The sequence below is a fragment of the Mirounga leonina genome, unplaced genomic scaffold (assembly GCF_011800145.1).
Source record: "Mirounga leonina isolate KUSES-001 unplaced genomic scaffold, KU_Mleo_1.0 Mir_126, whole genome shotgun sequence".
Lineage (NCBI taxonomy): Eukaryota > Metazoa > Chordata > Mammalia > Carnivora > Phocidae > Mirounga > Mirounga leonina.
In genome coordinates, this window is record NW_023270314.1 from 6906689 (window position 1) to 6926699 (window position 20011).

Consider the following 20011-nt stretch of genomic DNA (forward strand, 5'->3'; position numbering starts at 1 on the left):
TGATAGTGACCATAAAGCTTTTTTCTCCATCCAAATCTTACTTAAATTGACACTTCAGCAAGCCATGCCATGTTTCCCCATAGCTTCCCATAACCCTTGCTCATTGCTGCACATTCGAGTAATGCTATTCTTTGACATACACAATTCTGGTTTATTACTTAATTTGAAAATTACCCTATTTGAAAATTTTTAATATCATTCTGTTTTTCTAGAAATGGACATGATGCTTGCAGAGAGCTGGTTGGGTTCTTTTTTGCTCATGACCAGTCCCTAACAATTTATGAATATCGGCAATTTGGGAAAAACAGGTATGCCATAAAAATTGTTACAACTCTCAAGATGATTACTTCTGAGAGAAGCTGAATAACCTCACATTTTTGTCATTTAACTTCTAGAACAAATGTGCTTCCTTTTATTCAAAAAAACATTTATAGTCATCAGTGTGGACGAAGAAAAGGAAAACACTACCAACTTGGTGATTTTTATGTTGTAAGTGAAGTGTATATGTATGCAAATGTTTTAATGCCAGATGCTGAATTTTGTGGGATGGTGTGGGGGTAGAAGGAACAGGGTTTCTAGTTTTCAATTTATTATCTCTACTCCTTATCAAGCAGGGGCTAATGGTTGATCTTTCCCCGGGAGGTTCTGCCTCTCAGGTCCAGATCCCAGTGGTCTGAATGTAAGCATATAGCATTTATTCCTTGTAACACTCTATCCCTCCCTCACAAATCTGCAATATAAGTTTGGGAGAGCTTGTCTCTTGGTACTTTTGAAGACCCTACAAGGCTGTACCACTGGGTAAGTGGCTACTTCAATAGTCCCAGGAGTAATGGTCCACGTCATGCAGGCCTATCTCCTGTAGATGCATGTTCTTCTCTATATGAAGGGATACTTGGCCTTTGGAGCTATCACATATCTGATATTTAGCTTCTCCGCCTTGTGATTTCCCCACCTTACACAACTCCTGACTTATGGAGTATAACAAAGATTCCCTAGAATGGGTCGATCATAGGTAATATTACAATTTTGTATAGTGCTCTTAAATTTTAAATTATTATGTTCACATTATCTCATGAGTAAAATTTAGCACTGTCCACATTGACCATCCACATAACAAATATCTACTCATAGGCTAAGCATTTGGAGATAGAACAGTGAATAAGTTAAATCAATTCCCTATTTGCATGGAGCTTACAGTCTGATGGGAAATACAGTCAAATAGGAGGGCCACATCAGAGGGGCAATGATTCAGTTTTGTTGGGTCAAAGAAGGCTTCCTGGAGACAGTGCCGTCTAATATGGATCTAGAAAAGGCTGGGATAGATAGACAGGAGAGGATAGTTGAAAAGGCTTCTAGGAGGAGGAGACAGCTTACGCAAAGAACAAGCATTAAAGAGCATGGCTTATTTGGAGAACTGGAAGTCGTTCAGTCTGGCTGAAATTTAGTTCAAGGTGGGAGTTGGCAAGAGATGAGTCAGAGCTTATTAAGAGTAGCCTTATATTAAAGAGTTACCTAGAATGTATTGGGGAATCATTGAAAGATGAGAGGGGGATGGAATGAGGGGAGCTGACATTATCAGGTTTGTGATTTAGAAAGAAAGATCTCTCTTGTTACAATATGGGGAATGGATCAAAGACTAGGAGAAAGAACCAGATTGGATTGAATTCTATTAATTAGGAAGGAGGTTATAGCAACCTAAATTAGGCAAGTGGCTGTGGCTATGAAGCTAATTAGAAGAAAATTTTAAAGTCTTCAGGAGGCAGAATCAATAGGATATCGTGACTGGTTATGTGAGGAGTTGGGGATGAAGAAGAACTTTACATCTTAGCCTTGGATTAAATACACTAGACTAGTCACTCTAGCCTGCCTCTCGAGAGCTAGAGAAAATCAGCTCCAAATCCCATTTCACATACCTGTATACAGAATGTTTAATGTCTGTCCCAACATTCAAGTTACCTCTAGGTCTGAACTGCTGCTCCAGAAATTTAGTGTATTTTATGATTTATTCTTACTATCCTGTTCTATATTTGCCGTGGTATAGGTCCTCCTCTCCGTTTTCTGACTCCTACCATCTCTTGCTCTTCCCACAATCTTTCATTTCTTTATGCAGAAATACTCGGCTTATTTTTCTTTTTTGTGGAGGTGGGGGCGGGTCTTGTCTGCCTTCCAGGTGTTACTCTGGAACTTACCTTTTCACTTCTGTATGCCCCACGAAGGTGTTTCCCAGACACTCCCTAAAAGGACCTTTAGGTCAGCTGTTCAGATAATAGTCCTGTAAACGTGCGCATGTGCCCACAGACGTGCATGCATAAAAGTGCACACGTTCACTCACAAGCATGCATCTATTGCTTTGGATGCATGACTCAGAACTCATAGATAGACCTTATGCACACAGAGCTGTATACATACGTAGGCTCATATGCATTACACTGCTACACCTATCACAGCCTCTTTAATTGCTTCAAATAGTCATTTCAAGAGAATTGATAGACATTTTAAAGAATGGAGAGAGTACTGTACTTACGTTTTTTAACTAAATGCTCCAGGAAAAAGGAGAGGAAAGAAATCTCTCCCCTTATTTTCAAGAGAGATAATTAAGCCCCTTATTTTACATTTGTGTCTGTTCATATTTGGCCAGACTTATTTGAGCAACTCTAGGGATTTTTGATAGGAATGTTTTCACCAAAGCCTTGCTGCTCCAATTAGGTTACAGTTCGTTTTACATTTATGTGATGTTTGTTGTCGAAAGACCAGGTGCAAGAGGGTGATGAATCTATTAGGTCATCAATTTGCAGTACATCTTTCTGTAAATCAATAGGTCTGTTTCTGGATTTAAGGATGTCATAATTTCAATTAAAATTACTTGTCCTTTCTTCCTCTGACTCCTAAAAAATTGGAGTTCTTATTTTTTCACATCAATTGTTAAATCTAAGATTGTTCTAATTGAGAGATTGATTGGGAAATTATTTCCTTTATTTTCCAATATTATTAGCTGAAGCCTGTGTGGTTTCTAAATATTCTCTGAATATACTTTTTTTTATCAGTATAAAAGTATACCGTGTCAAACATAATGAGAATTGAATATTTAAATTTAAATTGAATATTTAAAATTAGTGTTCATTGTATTTTACTTCTTATATACTTTCTAGCTTTAAAGAATTCATCTGTTAATTTCTTTAGGGTGCAAACTTGACATTTTTGAGTTCTGATCATCCCAGACTTCCAGAAAGCATAAAAGAAAACACATTACTTATACTTCGGATCACTAATATTGATCAGATAGCTTTGGATTCTCTCAAGTAAGTCAAATATGAAAACACTATTTTTTATTATCATAAAATGATCTTCTATCGTAAAGCATTTTGACTTTAGTAAACTTTATATTTTTGAAAAACAAAGCATAGCTATATTTGTCTACTTCATGGGCTATATTGTACTCAAATACACTTTATGTGTAGGAATAGTTAAATAAAGATCAAAAGTATTCCATTTTATGTTAAAGGTACCTTATTAATTTGCCATGCTATAACACTTCTATTTTACCAAATGCCACCAAAGCAGTCAATTTTAAAAGGTAAGCTTATAGTACAATATTATAACATTTCCCACATTTTTAGTGTAATGCTTTTTTTTTTTTAGCACTAAAAAATGTCTTGGGTCTCACATAATTATAGTATTCATTGATTGATGATTTCCATAATGAAAAAATAATGCTATGGATCAAAAAGTGGTTTTATTTTTATTTATTTATTTTTTTAAGATTTTATTTATTTATTTGAGAGAGAGACTGAGATAGAGAGAGCATGAGAGGGGGGAGGGTCAGAGGGAGAAGCAGATCCCCCGCTGAGCAGGGAGCCCGATGCGGGACTCGATCCCGGGACTCCAGGATCATGACCTGAGCCGAAGGCAGTTGCTTAACCAACTGAGCCACCCAGGCGCCCAGTGTTTTTTTTTTTTAATTTTTATTTTTTAGAGAGAGAGAGAGAGCAAGCACGGGGTTGGGGGAGAGAAGGTCAGAGGAAGAGGGAAAGAGAGAATCTTAAGCAGGCTCTGCGCTCACCAGCATAGAGCTCAATGTGGGGCTTCATTCTCAGGACCCTGAGATCATGACCTGTGCCAAATTCAAGAGTTGGACGCTTAACCGACTGAGCCACCCAGGCGTCCCTCAAAAAGTGCTTTTAAATGAATTTGAGTTTTTATAGTCATAGAATAGATATTATATAAAACGTATTATTTATATATATTTTATTATATATAATATATATGTATGAACATGTCAGTTGCAATATATGTTATTTGTATATATTTTATAATATATGTACTCTGTGATTTAAAAAATTCAAATTCATTTAAAAATGCTTTGATTCATAGCATTCATAGCATTATATATAAATAATATATATTTTATATATATTCATATTTATATATGAATTATGTAAGTAAAATGTAACAAACATAATCACATATAATCAATAAAATATATATTTTTTATTTATTTTTATTTTTTGTAAAGATTTTATTTATTTATTTGACAGAGAGAGAGAATGAGAGAGGGAACACAAGCAGGGGGAGTGGGAGAGGGAGAAGCAGGCTTTCCTCGGAGCAAGGAGCCTGATGTGGGGCCCGATCCCAGGACCCTGGGATCATGACCTGAGCCCAGGGCTGATGCCTAATGACTGAGCCACCCATATATATATAGATATATAGATATATAGATATATATTTTCATATATATACTTATATATATGTTTTTAAATCACAGAATATGTGTATATATATGCTATTCTTGCTGAGTGTTTCTTGGTGCTGTATGCATTTCAAAATGACAATAATTGGTGTACTGTATGTGCATTAGAGGCCACATCCCATAAATTGGCTAAAGGAAGTCTGTTTCTTTGTCATTTACCGTATGTCTCAAATGAATGCAGTTTTTTTGGTTTTTTAAAATAACGTTTTTACATTCTGTACTTTCAAAGTTAAAACTGCTTTTAAATTTTATAGCTTTAATTATTCTAAAAGAACATTGAAATAGCTACAAAATGAATGTAATGTTGAAGGTAGTTCTTGCAAGGTTTAAGGATTTTAGCTCTTGATTTAGCATATTTAATTTTTCTGGGAATTACAGCAGCAAGCGAAGCTGGGCCTTGAGAAATCTCTAAGCACTCTTCCAACTCTGAGAGTTTCTTTGAGTTCAGAATGGGGAAGAGCTTAGAGTTTCCATACTCAAGATTGCAAAACAATATATTTTTATCACTGTGAACATATCAGTTACAGAACTGATTCTGTGGAACATGAGGATGATACAACCAGTCAAGAAACCAATGATAGGCTTGTCTTAAAGGCCATTCAAGGTATGTATCATTACTATTGTCTCAAGTAGTTTTAATTTTCAACAATTTTCTTTGCAAGCAGTAAAGCAGTATTTTCCGGACATTTCTTAGTTTTACAAAAAAGGCACTTGATTTATATTCCTTTTTTCTTCTTCTTTATGAATTTATACATTTAAAAATATTTTTATAAAGCAGATGGATTTGAAAAAAGACAAAAATATTTTTAGGATTTCTTCCACTTTAGTGATCTTGTTTAACTAGTATTGTATGAATTATGAATTTAAGAATTTTAGAAAGTACTAGATAGTATGGGTTTTCTGCATGAAATGAATAAAATGTAAGTGATTTTTGTAATATAATACTTGTCTTATCCATGAGATGATATCCCGAAGCGATTTATGACAGCCTCCTGTAAAAGAAAAAAATGCTAGCCTGGGAGCCAGGTTGATGTTTGGACTCAGCCATTTAATAGACATGTTACACTGTGTAAATCTCTTGCACCTCTTTCTTCATCTCTAAAATGGGGATAACCTGTTTTATTAACTTTCCAGAGTTATTGTGGTAATAAATGAAATATATGCAGGCTTCGGATATGAAAACATGTTACAGATTTTGTTTCTAGAGTCCAGTCTTATAACCACCCAAGTATATGAGGCTCAAATAGACAGTTCCTTTGATGACTCTCATGGTCAAGAAGGAGGAAGACATTAAACAAGTAATCAGAGAAATCAACTTATCATTTATAAGGTTTGATAATTCCTGATTTGTCATTTAAAAATGATATGAGAGTAAGAAGGCTAGAAACAAATTTAAAAGTTGTCTGGGATTGGGGTTTGAATGCTCCCAATATTCTTGATGTCATTGTTAGTAAATCATTTTCTCTGTTCTGTCATGGTCAGCCCCATATTTGTCACTGTTGAATCCAGTGACCTTTGTTCCTTATTATATTTAATAACTGCTTTAGTAAAGTTAACTATATTTTCTTTTTTTTTTTTTAAAGATTTTATTTACTTATTTGACAGAGAGAGACACAGCGAGAGAGGGAACACAAGCAGGGGGAGTGGGAGAGGGAGAAGCAGGCTCCCCGCCGAGCAGGGAGCCCGAGGTGGGACTCGATCCCAGGACCCTGGGATCATGACCTGAGCCGAAGGCAGTCGCTCAACCGACTGAGCCACCCAGGCGCCCAAGTTAACTATATTTTCTTAAGTAAAGATGACACAAACTGTGTTAAGTGTAATTACTGACCTGCAAAGAGAATGCTAGAAGCTTGAGAATATAACTAAAAATTCCTAAAAGAAAGGGCTGCTTTAAACGTGTAAGTATAAGATAGCACTGCAAAGCCTTGATGCTGTTCAATATGTAAGTTACAATTTGAAGATTTCAAATATTTTAGAAATTTTGAACTCATTTTTGAGTGACTTGCCTCGCATCAATTTTATAATTGTAGCAAAGAGGAAAGAGATTAAAGATGTGAGATCATTAGATGAAGAGGAAGCCTGGAAAGTAAAAACTAAGATTTTATTTGTAACATGTAGATTATTTTCATGCTGATAAAGTGATCCCTTATTTTTCTATGTAACACTTTCTCCACACAGTGGTGCTATAGTTCTAGTATATTTACGTGTGATTTTGTATGTAACACTCTTTACTAAAGGCATTCTATTTTTCAAAATCTTTTGTCAGTCCTCCATACCATCTAGTTGCATATTCACATCCCTTATACCGCTTAGATCAACTTCAATTTTTCCTACAAGAGAATTGATACATTTGTGTATAGGAACAATTGGTTTCCATTTCTCTTCTTCCTAAACAGATGTGCTAAAAGAACAGCTACACAAAAGGGGTGTTCGTATTTTGACTGGATTGGGAAAATATCTTCAACAATTGGACAAGGAAGGAACTGGACTTTTAGATAAGGCAGATCTTAAGCAAACTCTACAAGTGTTTCACTTAGAACTGTCTGAAAATGTAGGTACTGCGAAGAATGACATAATATTCTTAAGTGGTATTATTAACTTTTCTATTGAGATTTTAGTAGTTCATGTGTCTCTTTTTTTAAAAAGATTATTTCTTTCTTTCTTTCTTTCTTTCTTTATTTATTTATTTATAGCATGAGTGGGGGAAGGGGCAGAGAGACAGGGAGAGAGAGAATCTCAGGCAGAGTCCACGCTGAGTGCTGAGCCCCTGAGATCATGACCTGAGCCCAAATCAAGAGTCGGACGCTTAACCGACTGAGCCACCAAGGTGCCCCCATGTGTCTCTTTCTTTTTGCTTCATAATCAGTGTTAGCCATCAGGCGACAAGTCCTGTTAAATTTTAAAATTTCAATATTCATTCCTCCCTCATGTATTTAATAAGAACCTAATAAGTAGGCATTGTTCTAAGCTCTGAGAAGGCATACTCTATACTCTTAAGGTCTTCATAATCAGAGGAAAAGAAAGATGAAGGATTACAGAAGACTATATGTGTTAAATGGAGAATGCTTTCAGAACACATGGGATCAATTCCAGGCCAGGTTATGGGGAAGAAGAGAGAAGATCATAGCATTCCTGGAGGAGGGTATATAGCTGAGCTGAGTTCTGAAGGATGAGGAGGAGTTAAACAGGCAAGAGGGGAGGGAGAATGTGGGTCAGACAATGACTACTTCACACAAAGGAGAAGCACATGTGAAGGCATGAAGGGGAGGGGGGCGTGTAGCCTGTTCTAAGAATTGCAGAAGGTCAAAACCGAACCCCTGCCCCCCATTAAGCAACCAAAGCTTTTACACATCCTGTTCCCTGTGCTGTGAGCAATCTTTTTTTTTTTTTTTTTAAGATATTTTATTTTTTATTTGACAGAGAGAGAGAGAGTAGGAGCAGGGGGAGTGGCAGGCAGAGGGAGAGGGAGAAGCAGACTCCCTGCTCAGCAGGGAGCCCGATATATGGGGCTCAATCCCAGGACCCCGGGATCATGACCTGAGCTGAAGGCAGACACTTAACGACTGTGCCCCTGCTGTGAGCAATCTTCCACTGGACCTTTGCATGGCTGGATTTTCCATCCTTTAGGCTTTCTCTATGGGGAGCACTACACTGACACCTCTGTCTAAGGGAGTACCCCATCTGATCCCTGGTCCTCTGTATACCATTTACCATTTTATTTTCTTCATACCACTTTGCAAGTATTTTCTGGCTTTTCTGGCAAGTAGAGTTTTAGTTCCATCAGGGCAGGGACCAAGGTGCTTCTGGTTTCCTGCTGTGTCTAACACCTCGAATGGAACCTTGCATATGGCAAGTGCTGAAGAAACAGCCTCAGTTTACATGGATAGATGTATGGAAGGAAGGAAAAGAGAAGAATGGAGAGAAATAAGCCTGGTGGGGTCCATTACCTTAAAGCCTTGCATGCTATGCTAAGAAGTTTGGGTTTTATTCTAAAAGTAAATTTGAAACATGTCTACCTCAAGGGTTTCAGATCAGAGATTCTCTTGAATTGTTCTCTCTTGCTTCAAATGGTCTTCTCACAAGACAGTGTATTTTGTGGGAGGAACACTGAGAATTGAATTTATGAGATACAGATTCAAGTTCTAGACTTACTACTTCAATGGTGTGATCTTACACAGGTCTCTTAACTTTTTTGATTGAAAGGCTCTGCCTGGGCAATCCACAGATAATACCTATGGTCGGAGTTACTTTGAACGTCAGATGAGAAAATTACACAGCAATATGCCTTTTCAACTAAAATTCTGTGCCAGTGTGGTGTTGTTTATCATTGTTGTGACATACCTGTCCTTTGTGTTTTTTACCAAGTTTAACTTTGTGGCCTGCACTTAGTGACACATACTAGGGTTCTTCTAACTTTATCTCTTCCTCTCAATAATAATAATAATAGTAAAAACAGCAATAGAAAATTAGAAAGCCTTGGTGTGTTTATCCACAGTCATACAGGTAATTAATAACTGAGTTAGACCTAGAGCCCAGATAGTCTAGGTCAGCCTAGTATTCTTTCTGCATCAACCAGTACTTCTCTTTTTGGTTGATTTGCTAAATTTTTGTCACTGGAGTCAGAAATGAAAACTAAAATAATTATATAAGACTTCTAACATAGGGAGAACATGTATTATGAAAACACAAGTAAGCTTCCCTTTTTCCCATTTTAAAAATAATATTCCCTCCTTTTGCCCCTATAATATCACTAGAGACTGCCCATGCAATGATAAGCAAAAATAAGAACTCAAAAATCACCAATCTGGGTCTAATTGTGGAACTAGTTTGGGGAAAGCATAGTCATTCTCCTTAATTTGAAATTTAAAATAATTGATATGCACCATAAGTAGCCTAATTTATTAGAGATACTATCAATAAATTAAAGCTCAGGTTTTTTTCCAACTGAATTATCATTTTCCATTCTGTACCATATCTTAGAAAGAAAGACTTATATAAATTTGTTGCTACTTTTGGTAAATTATTCCATTTTTGAAAATTATTTCTTTTAAGCTTCAAGCATATCTTTTAATTCTAGTATTCCATGAGTTGGGCATGCAAATTCATCTTTTATCTGTATTATGTATGATTTTAAAGGTCAAGCTCATTTTTAAATTTAAGAGCACATTTTACAGACACTTAAAGTTGGTCATGTACTGGGCATTATGACAGACAAATTAGGGGTTATTGAAAATTGGGGGGCAGCAGGGCATCTTGAGATTGAATTTTTCTTATTAAAATTTTAATTGAAAAAGGAGGAAGTAGAAGAGAACTTTTTTGAGTCCCATTGTTTGTCAGTCACCTTGCTAGATAGCTTATTTACAGTCTCATTTAAAGCTAACAACTTGACTGAAACTTTGAAAATATATTTATTTACCGGAGTTTAAGAAAACTCCATCTGTATTTTTTTTGTTGTTGTTAGGAACTCTGTGAATAGAACATTCTATTAAATTGTGTATTTGCAAAGAAGTAGGTGGCAATGGTAAAATGAACAAACTGGCATAAGGATTTACTCAAAATAACACCTTTCAGTGTGAATTGTGGAATAATATTGGAGCCATTCAGATCCTCTGTACTTTGAAACATGACAACCAGCAGAAATACTCTTAGTGGCCCTAATGCCATTGGAATCACTGTAGAACCTGAAGTGAATTTTTAATTGTCACGTTTATAATACATTAAAAATAATTAAATGTTCAAATTCAAGTAGGTGGTGAGCATTTTTGTATAGAAAGGAATCAAACTTAAAATAAGAATTTGTGACACTGGCACTCCTAAATGACCCTGAACATTACAGAACTGTCCACCACAGAGTTCCTTTAAATAGTTTTCTTACTGCCTTTGTTTGGGTTTATATGTAACTTTTTGGAATTGTTAAGTCTGCTACTTTGGGGCTACAGAAGTAGTAACAAAGTATTATTAAGGTGAGTTTTGTTGTGGTCATATATAACTTTAAGGTGAAACAGTGGTCTCTGAATATTTCTAGGATTTTGAGTCTGTGTGGCAAATTCTGAATGGCAATGGCAGTGGCAAGGTTGATTATGGAGAATTCAAACGTGCCATTATTGGTGAAATGAATGAATACAGGAAATCGTTTGTTCGAAAGGTAACTTTGTTAAGTAATCTTTTAAATAGTTACTTTTTAAAAGGATTTTTAAAATTTTTGTTATTTGAGAGAGAAACACTCCCCGCTCGCCCCTGCACGCGCGTGCGCAGGCGCACACAAGCAGGGGAGGGGCTGGGGGGCGGGGCAGAGGGAGAAGCAGACTCCCTGCTGAGCAGGAAGCCCTGTTGGGGACTCCGTCCCAGGACCCTGGGATCCTGACCTGAGCCGGAGTCAGACTACTAACTGACTGAGCCACCCAGGCACCCCTGAAATAGTTACTTTTAATAGAGTGTTGGGTTCATTATTTTAGAACTTTATTGAATTACCATTGAACATGTTTTAAATTCCTTTACCTGTAATTTATTTTGAGATTAGTAAAATACAGGCAAACACATACATATACAAATCTACCAGGATAAAGCAAAATAATTTATGCATATGTTTTAGGAACAGATTTTAAAAGTAAAATAAAATCTGAAATCAAATTTTGGTTCACAAATTACTAGTTCCATAAATTGCTGGCTCCGAAAATGACTAGTTATGTGATTATCTATTATTAAATATGTCTGAGCCTTAGTTTTTTGTCTCATAGAGTTGGTATGAGGATTAAACTTGTAAAATTCTTAGCATTGTGGCTGTTCCAGTGTCAAGGCTCAATACATGTTATCTTAGGATTGTGACTAAGAGATGTTTCTCTGGTATGCATATTAGCCAGCTTTCAAATGAAGATTAAAATGACGATTAAATTGGAATTAAAAACAGAAGCCCTGATTTTTTTTTAAAGATTTATTTATTCATTTTAGGGAGAGAAAGAGAAGCATGCTTGGGCATGCGTGAGTGGGGGAAGGGGCAGAGGGAGAAGGAGAGAGGATCTCAAGCAGGCTCCACCCCCAGCGCAGAACTCACAACCCTGAGATCATGACCTGAGCGCAAATCAAGAGTCCAGGCTTAACCAGCTGAGCCACCTAGGCACCCCAAGAGGCCCTGATTTTTATAGGAAAGTACATATTACTCAGGTTCTGCTGGCCAACTTTAGAGCATACTTTTGAGCAGTGTGGTTTCTTTCTCTTTTGAATATGTACCTGTGTATAAGTATCTAATATTGAAACAAAGCTTTTGTGTATAGAAAAGTATAAACAATTACATGAGGTATAAATCTCAAATAGAAAAAACAAAATCTTTACTGGCCAAAAGACGCGATAAAAACTTTATGTTAAATGAATTCATCACATAATAATTTAGAAATTTGCATTTATTTGTACTTTACATGTCCTGGTGACAGATTTGAGTATCAGGAGTAGAAACTGGCTTAGGGCTTCAGTGTATAATGGGGGGGGGGGGGATTCAGCCCATAATAGGTACCCTATTTCTGTGAACACATTATTGTGAATAAACAAACTTGATTCTAGTTTTGACTCTTTCGCAAATGTGGGCTGTTGCTTTGGGTTGGTTGTGTGTTTCTATATACCCATTCCTCTTCCCCATAAAATATTTTTTTATTTTACGATACCAAAAATTGCATTGAATTAGAGAAACAATAAAACAACTGGCATATCAAAAGGTAGTGTTAAGTTTCAGGAAATAGAGTAACATAAGCCATTTAAAAAATATTGTACTTATTGATTTTAGTAATGAATATTTGCATGTTCACTTTTTGAATCAAAATGGTCCTGGCAATTTGTTTTGGCCATTTATCAGTTTCCTATAAATCCTAGAGCTGGAAGTTACCAGAAAGGTCTTTTACCCAACTCTGCAGTGTGAGAGGAGGAAAGCCAGGGCAACAGAGGTTAGCTTACTGTCTCAAGGTCAGGTGCCAGAAAGTGCAGGTTACCTTACATCTTGCTCCGATATCTTCCTGTGTTCATGATGCTTCCTTCATATACCAGTTTAGTACTTTTAAACTGGCTTGTTTAGAGCTCAAGGATAACCTTCTACAGAATAGAGAATTAGGTTCTCATGTCTAATGATTTCATAGAAAAAAATAACATTTCTCTCTTATTTAGGCCTTCATGAAATTGGATTTCAACAAAACTGGCTGTGTGCCTATTATAGACATAAGAAAATGTTACTGTGCAAAGAAGCATCCTCAAGTAATTTCAGGTAATTATTATGAGTCAAAATGCATTAGATTTCTAAAATGTTAGTTAATAAAAGTAATATCTTATATTAACTTACAGTGCGGACTTGAGGCCATTAAGGGAGGAAATAAACAATTATTTTTTAAACCAGAAACATAAGAGCCATTTTACCTTCTTCGGCAGCAATATACTAAAAATTCTGAGGTCTATTGTCTGTGCTTATTCTTTTTCTTCGATGTTTATAAACTGAGATTGAACTTTTATTTCTTGAGGAATTTGAGTTAGGACAGAATGGATTTAGAGGACAGATAATTACATGTGTAAGTTCTCTGGGTTAGATTTACTGTATTTTGTATACTTGGAAGATTTAAGGCAGAAAGTGAAAGTGTTTCTCTGGGAATGGAGGTACACGTATAATGGGCATACATATGTCTATCAAAATTTGAGGATCTAGAAAATATCTCAAATACATACAGGCGATTTAGGATGGTTTGGCTTAACAATTTTCTGACTTTACAATAGTGTGAAAACAACGTGCATTTAGTAGAAACTGCACTTCGAATTTTGGATTTCGATCTTTGCCCTGGCTAACGATATGCAGTATGATCCTCTCTTATGATGCTGGCAGCGGTAGCCAGTCATGTGACCAGAAGGGTCAACAACCCATACACTTATATAACCGTTCTATGCCCATACAGCTATTCTGTTTTTCACTTTCAGTACAGTATTCAACAAATTATATGAGATATTCAATACTATATTATAAAATAGGCTTTGCATTAGGTGATTCTGCCCAACTATAGGCTAATTGTAAGTGTTCTGAGCACGAGTAAGGTAGGCTAGGCTAAGCTATGGTGTTTGGTAGTGTAGGCGAATTAAATGCATTTCAGCACAAGACAGTTTCAGTTTACAATGGGTTTATCAGAAATAACTTTATTGTAAGTCAGGGAAGATCTGTAATTTTAGAGATTCATTATCTACTATATTGCTTCTGACTGTAATTTTTACATAGTTGATTTATAAATAAACTATTATAAAGAAAGTTTTGGCCGCAGTAACTCTCCTCTTCATCACACGTTCCTCTATAGAGGTAACACTTAATATCATTTAATATATATGCATTTCAGTCCTTACTCTATGAATTTTCATAGCTGTATAGGTACTGTAAATATCAAATACTTCTTGAAGTTGTTTTTTTTTTTTTTAACATGACAGGTACAGTAAACACACTGCTATGTAGTTTACTTTTTACACTCAAAAATATGTTTTGGAGCTCTTGCCATATTAATCCATATTGGGCTACCTTATTTTTATCTGCTGCATATTATTCTTTTTAAAAATCAATACACTACAGTTTACCTAGTCTCCTACTGGCAGACTTTAAATTTCTAAGCAATGAAGCAATGAATATGCTTATTTGTGACTCCTTAGGCTCATTTTCTGCTGTTTCCTGTGGGGGGGTAATTTCAATACCTAGAATATCTACGTTTCAAATTTTAATTGATACTTACAAACTGCATTATAAGATGGCTATACCAGATTATATTGCCATTAGTTGGAGAATTCATTGCCCCGACTGTCATGCCAACACCATAGAATTTTGCCAGTCTGATAGAGTAAAAAAATTTTTATTTGCATTTCCCTGGTTATTTGGAAGGTTAAACATATTTTTGTATATTTTTTGACCATTTGTAATTTATATTTTATGAAGTTTCTTTCATGATTTTGATCATATACTGTTAAATACTATAGAATACTATTATTCCAGAATTTTCCCTTAATATTTTTATTATTAAAAGAAGATATGTTGTAATTATTTTGGTTTATCATCACTAACCCTTGTAAATGGTTTATTTATTACTTTTAATTATGAAGTGAAAAAACCAACACTTTGTCATAAAGATTAAAGCTAATCATCACTAGCTTCCCAATTTCTAATAATCTCTTTTAGGTCAGAATAGTTTAATTTGCTTATCAATGACTTTAAATGAACTGCAGTTTCCATAAGAAAATTTTGAGCATTATTGAATTGGAGTTAGCATATCTCTTCCTTTAAACCTATGTCGTTCTCTGCTTTTCTTCTTTAATTAGTCTTGCTAAATATAAGAACAAGATAGTTTACTTATTTCAAAATTAGGTGATTTCAACATCCTATATTGTTTTTCTCTTTGTTTTCTCCCTTCTAATAATTTTAATTAAGTTGCTAAAGTAGCATTAGTTTTGTTAGATGTCATTGAATTGTTGGTGAGGGTTTTGTTCTTGTTGGATAAGCCTTCATTAGTTGAAGAAATTCCATACCTCATCTTTGCATCACATTAAGGAAGATAAGCTAGTAGGTACAAATAGTCTTAAAAAAAGGAACACCCATTACAGTTTTTTAAAATTTAAAGTCTAAAAATTTATTATTATCTGTCATTACAAATTATAATCTTTTCACATGCCCATCTCTGGAAAATAAATTATTTACAATTTTTTTAAAAAAGATTTATTTATTTGAGAAAGAGAGAGAAAGAGTGAGCAGGGGGAGGGGCAGAGAGAGAGGGAAAGAAGTAGACTTCCCAACGAACTCAGAGCCTAATGCTGGGCTTGATCTCATGACCCCAAGATCAAAGCTGAGCCAAATCTAGAGTTGGACGCTCAACTGACTAAGCCACCCAGGCGCCCCTAGATTATTTACAATTTATAATTAATTTCAAATTAAGGCTTTTATAGCACAATTTAACTATAGAAAATACTTTCTTTTTACTTTACTTAAATAATTTATTAGAAAAAGGTATTTTCAGCTTTAATAGAAATGAGATATCCCAAATGTATTTCTGTGTAAAGATAGTAGAAATTTATCATTGTTTATTAAAATACTTCATGGTGTCTAAGAAGAGAGAAAGAAAGGTTAGTTACAAATGATAAAAGGTATGTATTTCTTGGGTGGTGATACAGTGGAGGTATAAAATTCTTGAGTATTTGAAACACAAATTTAAATAAAAAATATTTTCATTAAAAAACAGTATTTTAGTATATGAGCTGTCGAAGCGAGCACTAAAAAACAGTATTAAAACTCATTTGTTCAAAAGTATGGATGGTGAACAGAGGAGGAAATCTCTTCTGCTAATAGCTATATATTTTTATATAGATTAGATCTTGGTTAATTTTAATCCTTGACTAACAATCACAAATTCACTCTGTTGTTTTATATTACCATTTCTGCACAGCATAATTATTCAGTCCTTGTTCATTCAGCCGTTTTTAAAAATAAAATAATTGTTCTTTGTTTTGCACACATTTTTGAAAGACCGCAAACGTCTGAAGCATTTTTTTAATGTGAAAGGCACTTAATCTCAGTCCATTAGAGGACCTCTGGTTTTTAAAAAAGATCCAACTCTTATCCTAATTTTGCCCACCTCATTAGACAATTAAGGTGGTATTCCCAATTTAAGTGTGTTATTTTAAAATGCAACATGACTTCAAAATGATTTAGAGGGTCATTTAGATTTTTCTGACATTCTTTTGCCTTTATATATGGGTCTCTATTTTCTTTGAGTATCATCTGACCATATTTGTAGCTTCCTTTCATCTTTTAATTCCTCTTATTAAGAACTTAATGAATGTCATTTTTCCTTTTACATGCTAGGATCCTGGGAGTAGATCTAGATCCGTGTGAATAGGGTAGCATCTGAGATTGCTCCTTCCCTTTAACTGATGACAACATAACCCACGCTACTTATTTAAATAGCTTATTGTTCTCTTTCTGAATTAAAAAAATCAAATGAATTAAAAGACTGCATCAGATATTTTATGTTCCTTCTTTGTTTTTTTTAAAAGATTTTATTTATTTATTTGTCAGAGAGAGACAGACTGCGGGAGCGCACAAGCAAGGGGAGCAGCTGAGGGAGAGGGAGAAGGAGGCTCCCTGCTAAGTGAGGAGCCCGATGCAGGGACTTGATTCCAGGACCCTGGGATCATGACCTAAGCTGAAGACAGACGCTTAACTGACAGAGTCACCCAGGCGTCCCTGGTTTTTGTTTTTTGTTTTTTTTTTAAAGAACTTTTACAGTATTTTAATTGAATTTAAACGGCTGTGAAAGGGTGATTCTAGAGATATAAAATTTCCAGGCTTAATATATTCTTCCTTATTTGCTAAAATTCACCTGCTTCTCCCAAATTAAACTCAGTGGAATATTCTTTTTAGAAGTACTTTTCAGTCACAATCTATGGGTGGAGACTACAATGTCTCAATCATCTCAGTAATACACAGGGTTAGGAATCTTAATGTGTATAGCATGGTCAAATGAATAATTTTCTTTCTTTTTTTTAAGATTCTATTTATTTATTTATTTAAATTCAAGTTAGTTAACATATAGTGTATTATTAGTTTCAGGATAGAGTTTAGTGATTCATCAGTTGCATACAACACCCAGTGTTCATTACATCAGGTGCCCTCCTTAATGCCCATCACCCAATTACCCCATCCCCCTACCCCCCTCCCCTCCAGCAATCCTCAGTTTGTTCCCTATAGCTGAGTCTCTTATGGTTTGCCTCCCTCTCTGTTTTCCTCTCATTTTATTTTTCCTTCCCTTCCCCTATGATCATCTGTTTTGTTTCTTAAATTCCACATAGGAATGAAATCATATGGTATTTGTCTCTCTGGCTGACTTATTTTGCTTAGCAGTTATGTTCTCTCTTTAAATAACAAACTGAAGAATTGTAATTTTTTTACATATGTGATTCTCAATAGCATCTTCCTATAGAATGAAATTAATCCTATTTCGTATGATGTAGTGGAAATAGCCTCCTTAATGTCAGAGATTAAAATAGAGTGATTTAATCCAGTGAAAATTCTTCCGGCAAAGATTTTCATAGGCCTCCGAATCTTGTTTGCAGTAATATTTTCTAGCTGCAATTATGAGTAACTGATTCATAAAATAACTAATGCCTGAATATAGGGATGTTTTTCACACATTGCATTACTGTGTTAACAGCCTATAAATCTTTGAAATTATTTACTTGTTTTCTTCTTTCCTCATTTCTAATGGGAATAAAGCTGAGTCCTCTACAACATTAAGATATATAAGAATATGGACAGTAGTGACTGTTACTTTGTTTATACCTATAGGACACATCTGATCAGAGGCTTAAAAGTTGCCTCACATGTGTATTAAAGTCATCACCATTAAATTTTGATTCATGCAAGAAAATGTTTAAATAAATTGGAGGGTATTTTGACATAAGATTTGAAATTGTTGAAAAGATTTCATAAGGTGATTAAGTATTTCTGTATTGTCATCAGTCATTTTACTAGTGTTTTAAGGAGATTGTTTCACAGTTGGTACTATCTTACAGGCCTTTCCACAGAGGAAGAAATCAAATTATCTTTTCTAGAAACATTAAAAGATGCCTGCAGCAAGTCGGATGAAGTGTCCTATGGGGAATTTGAAGATTACTATGAAGGTCTAAGTATAGGGATAGTAAATGATGAAGATTTTGTTAATATTGTACGTACTCCGTGGGGGATTTAATTTTTTTAGAATGAGTGTGTCTTCAGCACTAAGCATTCTAAAGGAGAGATGAATTGAATGTAAAATATGGTCAAACCCTGGAATATATTTTTCTAGGACTTCTTTTTTTTTTTTTTTTCCTCAAACAGATTGAGTCTGGAAGGAGAAATCAGAAAGAGAGCTGAAGGGGTATGTGTCTGGTCATGAGCATCTCTGTGTGCTTGCCTGTCTTCTAAGTGTCTAAAGCTCTATCTTGTTGATTCATTACTGATCTTGAATATATTTTAAAGGTCATTTTTTAAATTAGCCTTCATAGGAAATTTACATCTGTATCAAACTATATGAGAGCTTCTATATAGTAACCAAGTTACTCATCCATTGTTTTTTAGCTATCCATTCTCAAAAATATGATTGCCACCCATTCTCAATTTGAAGAACTGGAATTGGGCCCAAAAGCCTGTAAGACTTCAAATAGTTCAGCTTGCTTCAAACATATGAAAATGTTAAAGGAATTAGAGGATATGCAAGAGAAATTTTCCATGCGGTGTAGATGTTTTCTGTAACATAAATATTTAGAATGATGGAGACTTACCCTTAAAATGCTTACTTAAACACTGGCTTGTCTTGTGGATTCTTCTAAATTATGTGCTGTTGTTTGTCCAGTAGAGCACAATGTAATTATTCAAGTGATCAGATCTGTTTGATCTTTTATCCTATTTTTAACTGCAATCCTTGTTACCTACACAGAATTACTGTTTAGCTAGAAACAATACAAAATGGAAGGGAGAATATTTTCTTAGATTTTTAAATAAAGATCTCAAAAAGTGCATTATCCCATGTATGGACTAAGGGATAATTTAGGAATTCTTAACAAAATGTAAAAGGATGTTTGTGTCCTAAAATGAACGTATGTTATTCTAAACATTTCTTTTTGTTATGCTAAACAATGAAAACATTTTCTTCTAAATAGATATTATTTAATGGTTAGATATATTGTAATTGTCCTTTCTATTCTTATGTTGTTAGGTCATATTTTCTTGTGAATATAATCAGAAAATCTATAGGCTGTCATCTTGTGAAAAAAGGGAAGATTCTTCTGGGATTTAACATGTTAATGTCACAGCATACTCTTAAATAAGCCTCCACCCTTTTAATATAAATAATCATCTGTGTTTGCAAAAAATTTCTCTACTTAGGAGCTTAGGAATAGTTAATTTCTCATTATTTTACATTGTTATTTCAGTGTAGAGTTAGAAAATACATACTCAATATGTTATTTGTGTATTTTGTTAAATTTTAATTGGTGGCACAATAAATCATTCTGCATTTGCTTTACTGTCTGAATTCTTTGATTTTGGTACAATAAAATCTATTATTTAGTATTCAGTTTACTAGAAGAGCATTTAATTACGTAGTTACATTTTCAGTCACCCACAACATAATAACTGACATTTGAAATTCTATGCTTAACAGTCTTCAAGAGTCTAAAATATCTTGATTAACTTTAAAATATTAAATATGAAATTCTATGTTGTAGTGATGTTACATG

The 20011-nt window shown here is 34.7% G+C and overlaps 1 protein-coding gene across 1 annotated transcript in view; it reads left to right on the plus strand.

Moving 5' to 3' along the window:
• The window catches only part of CAPS2 (calcyphosine 2), a 46238-nt gene extending 26485 nt beyond the window's left edge, over positions 1 to 19753 (plus strand). The window contains exons 11-20 of the mRNA XM_035002115.1: positions 213 to 308; positions 396 to 489; positions 3181 to 3299; positions 5269 to 5351; positions 7144 to 7298; positions 10773 to 10892; positions 12896 to 12992; positions 18308 to 18459; positions 18612 to 18651; positions 18852 to 19753. Coding sequence (XP_034858006.1) covers positions 213 to 308; positions 396 to 489; positions 3181 to 3299; positions 5269 to 5351; positions 7144 to 7298; positions 10773 to 10892; positions 12896 to 12992; positions 18308 to 18459; positions 18612 to 18647 — 952 coding nt within the window. The 3' untranslated portion in view covers positions 18648 to 18651; positions 18852 to 19753. The remainder of the gene's footprint in view (positions 1 to 212; positions 309 to 395; positions 490 to 3180; positions 3300 to 5268; positions 5352 to 7143; positions 7299 to 10772; positions 10893 to 12895; positions 12993 to 18307; positions 18460 to 18611; positions 18652 to 18851) is intronic.
• The last annotated feature ends 258 nt before the right edge of the window (positions 19754 to 20011 follow it).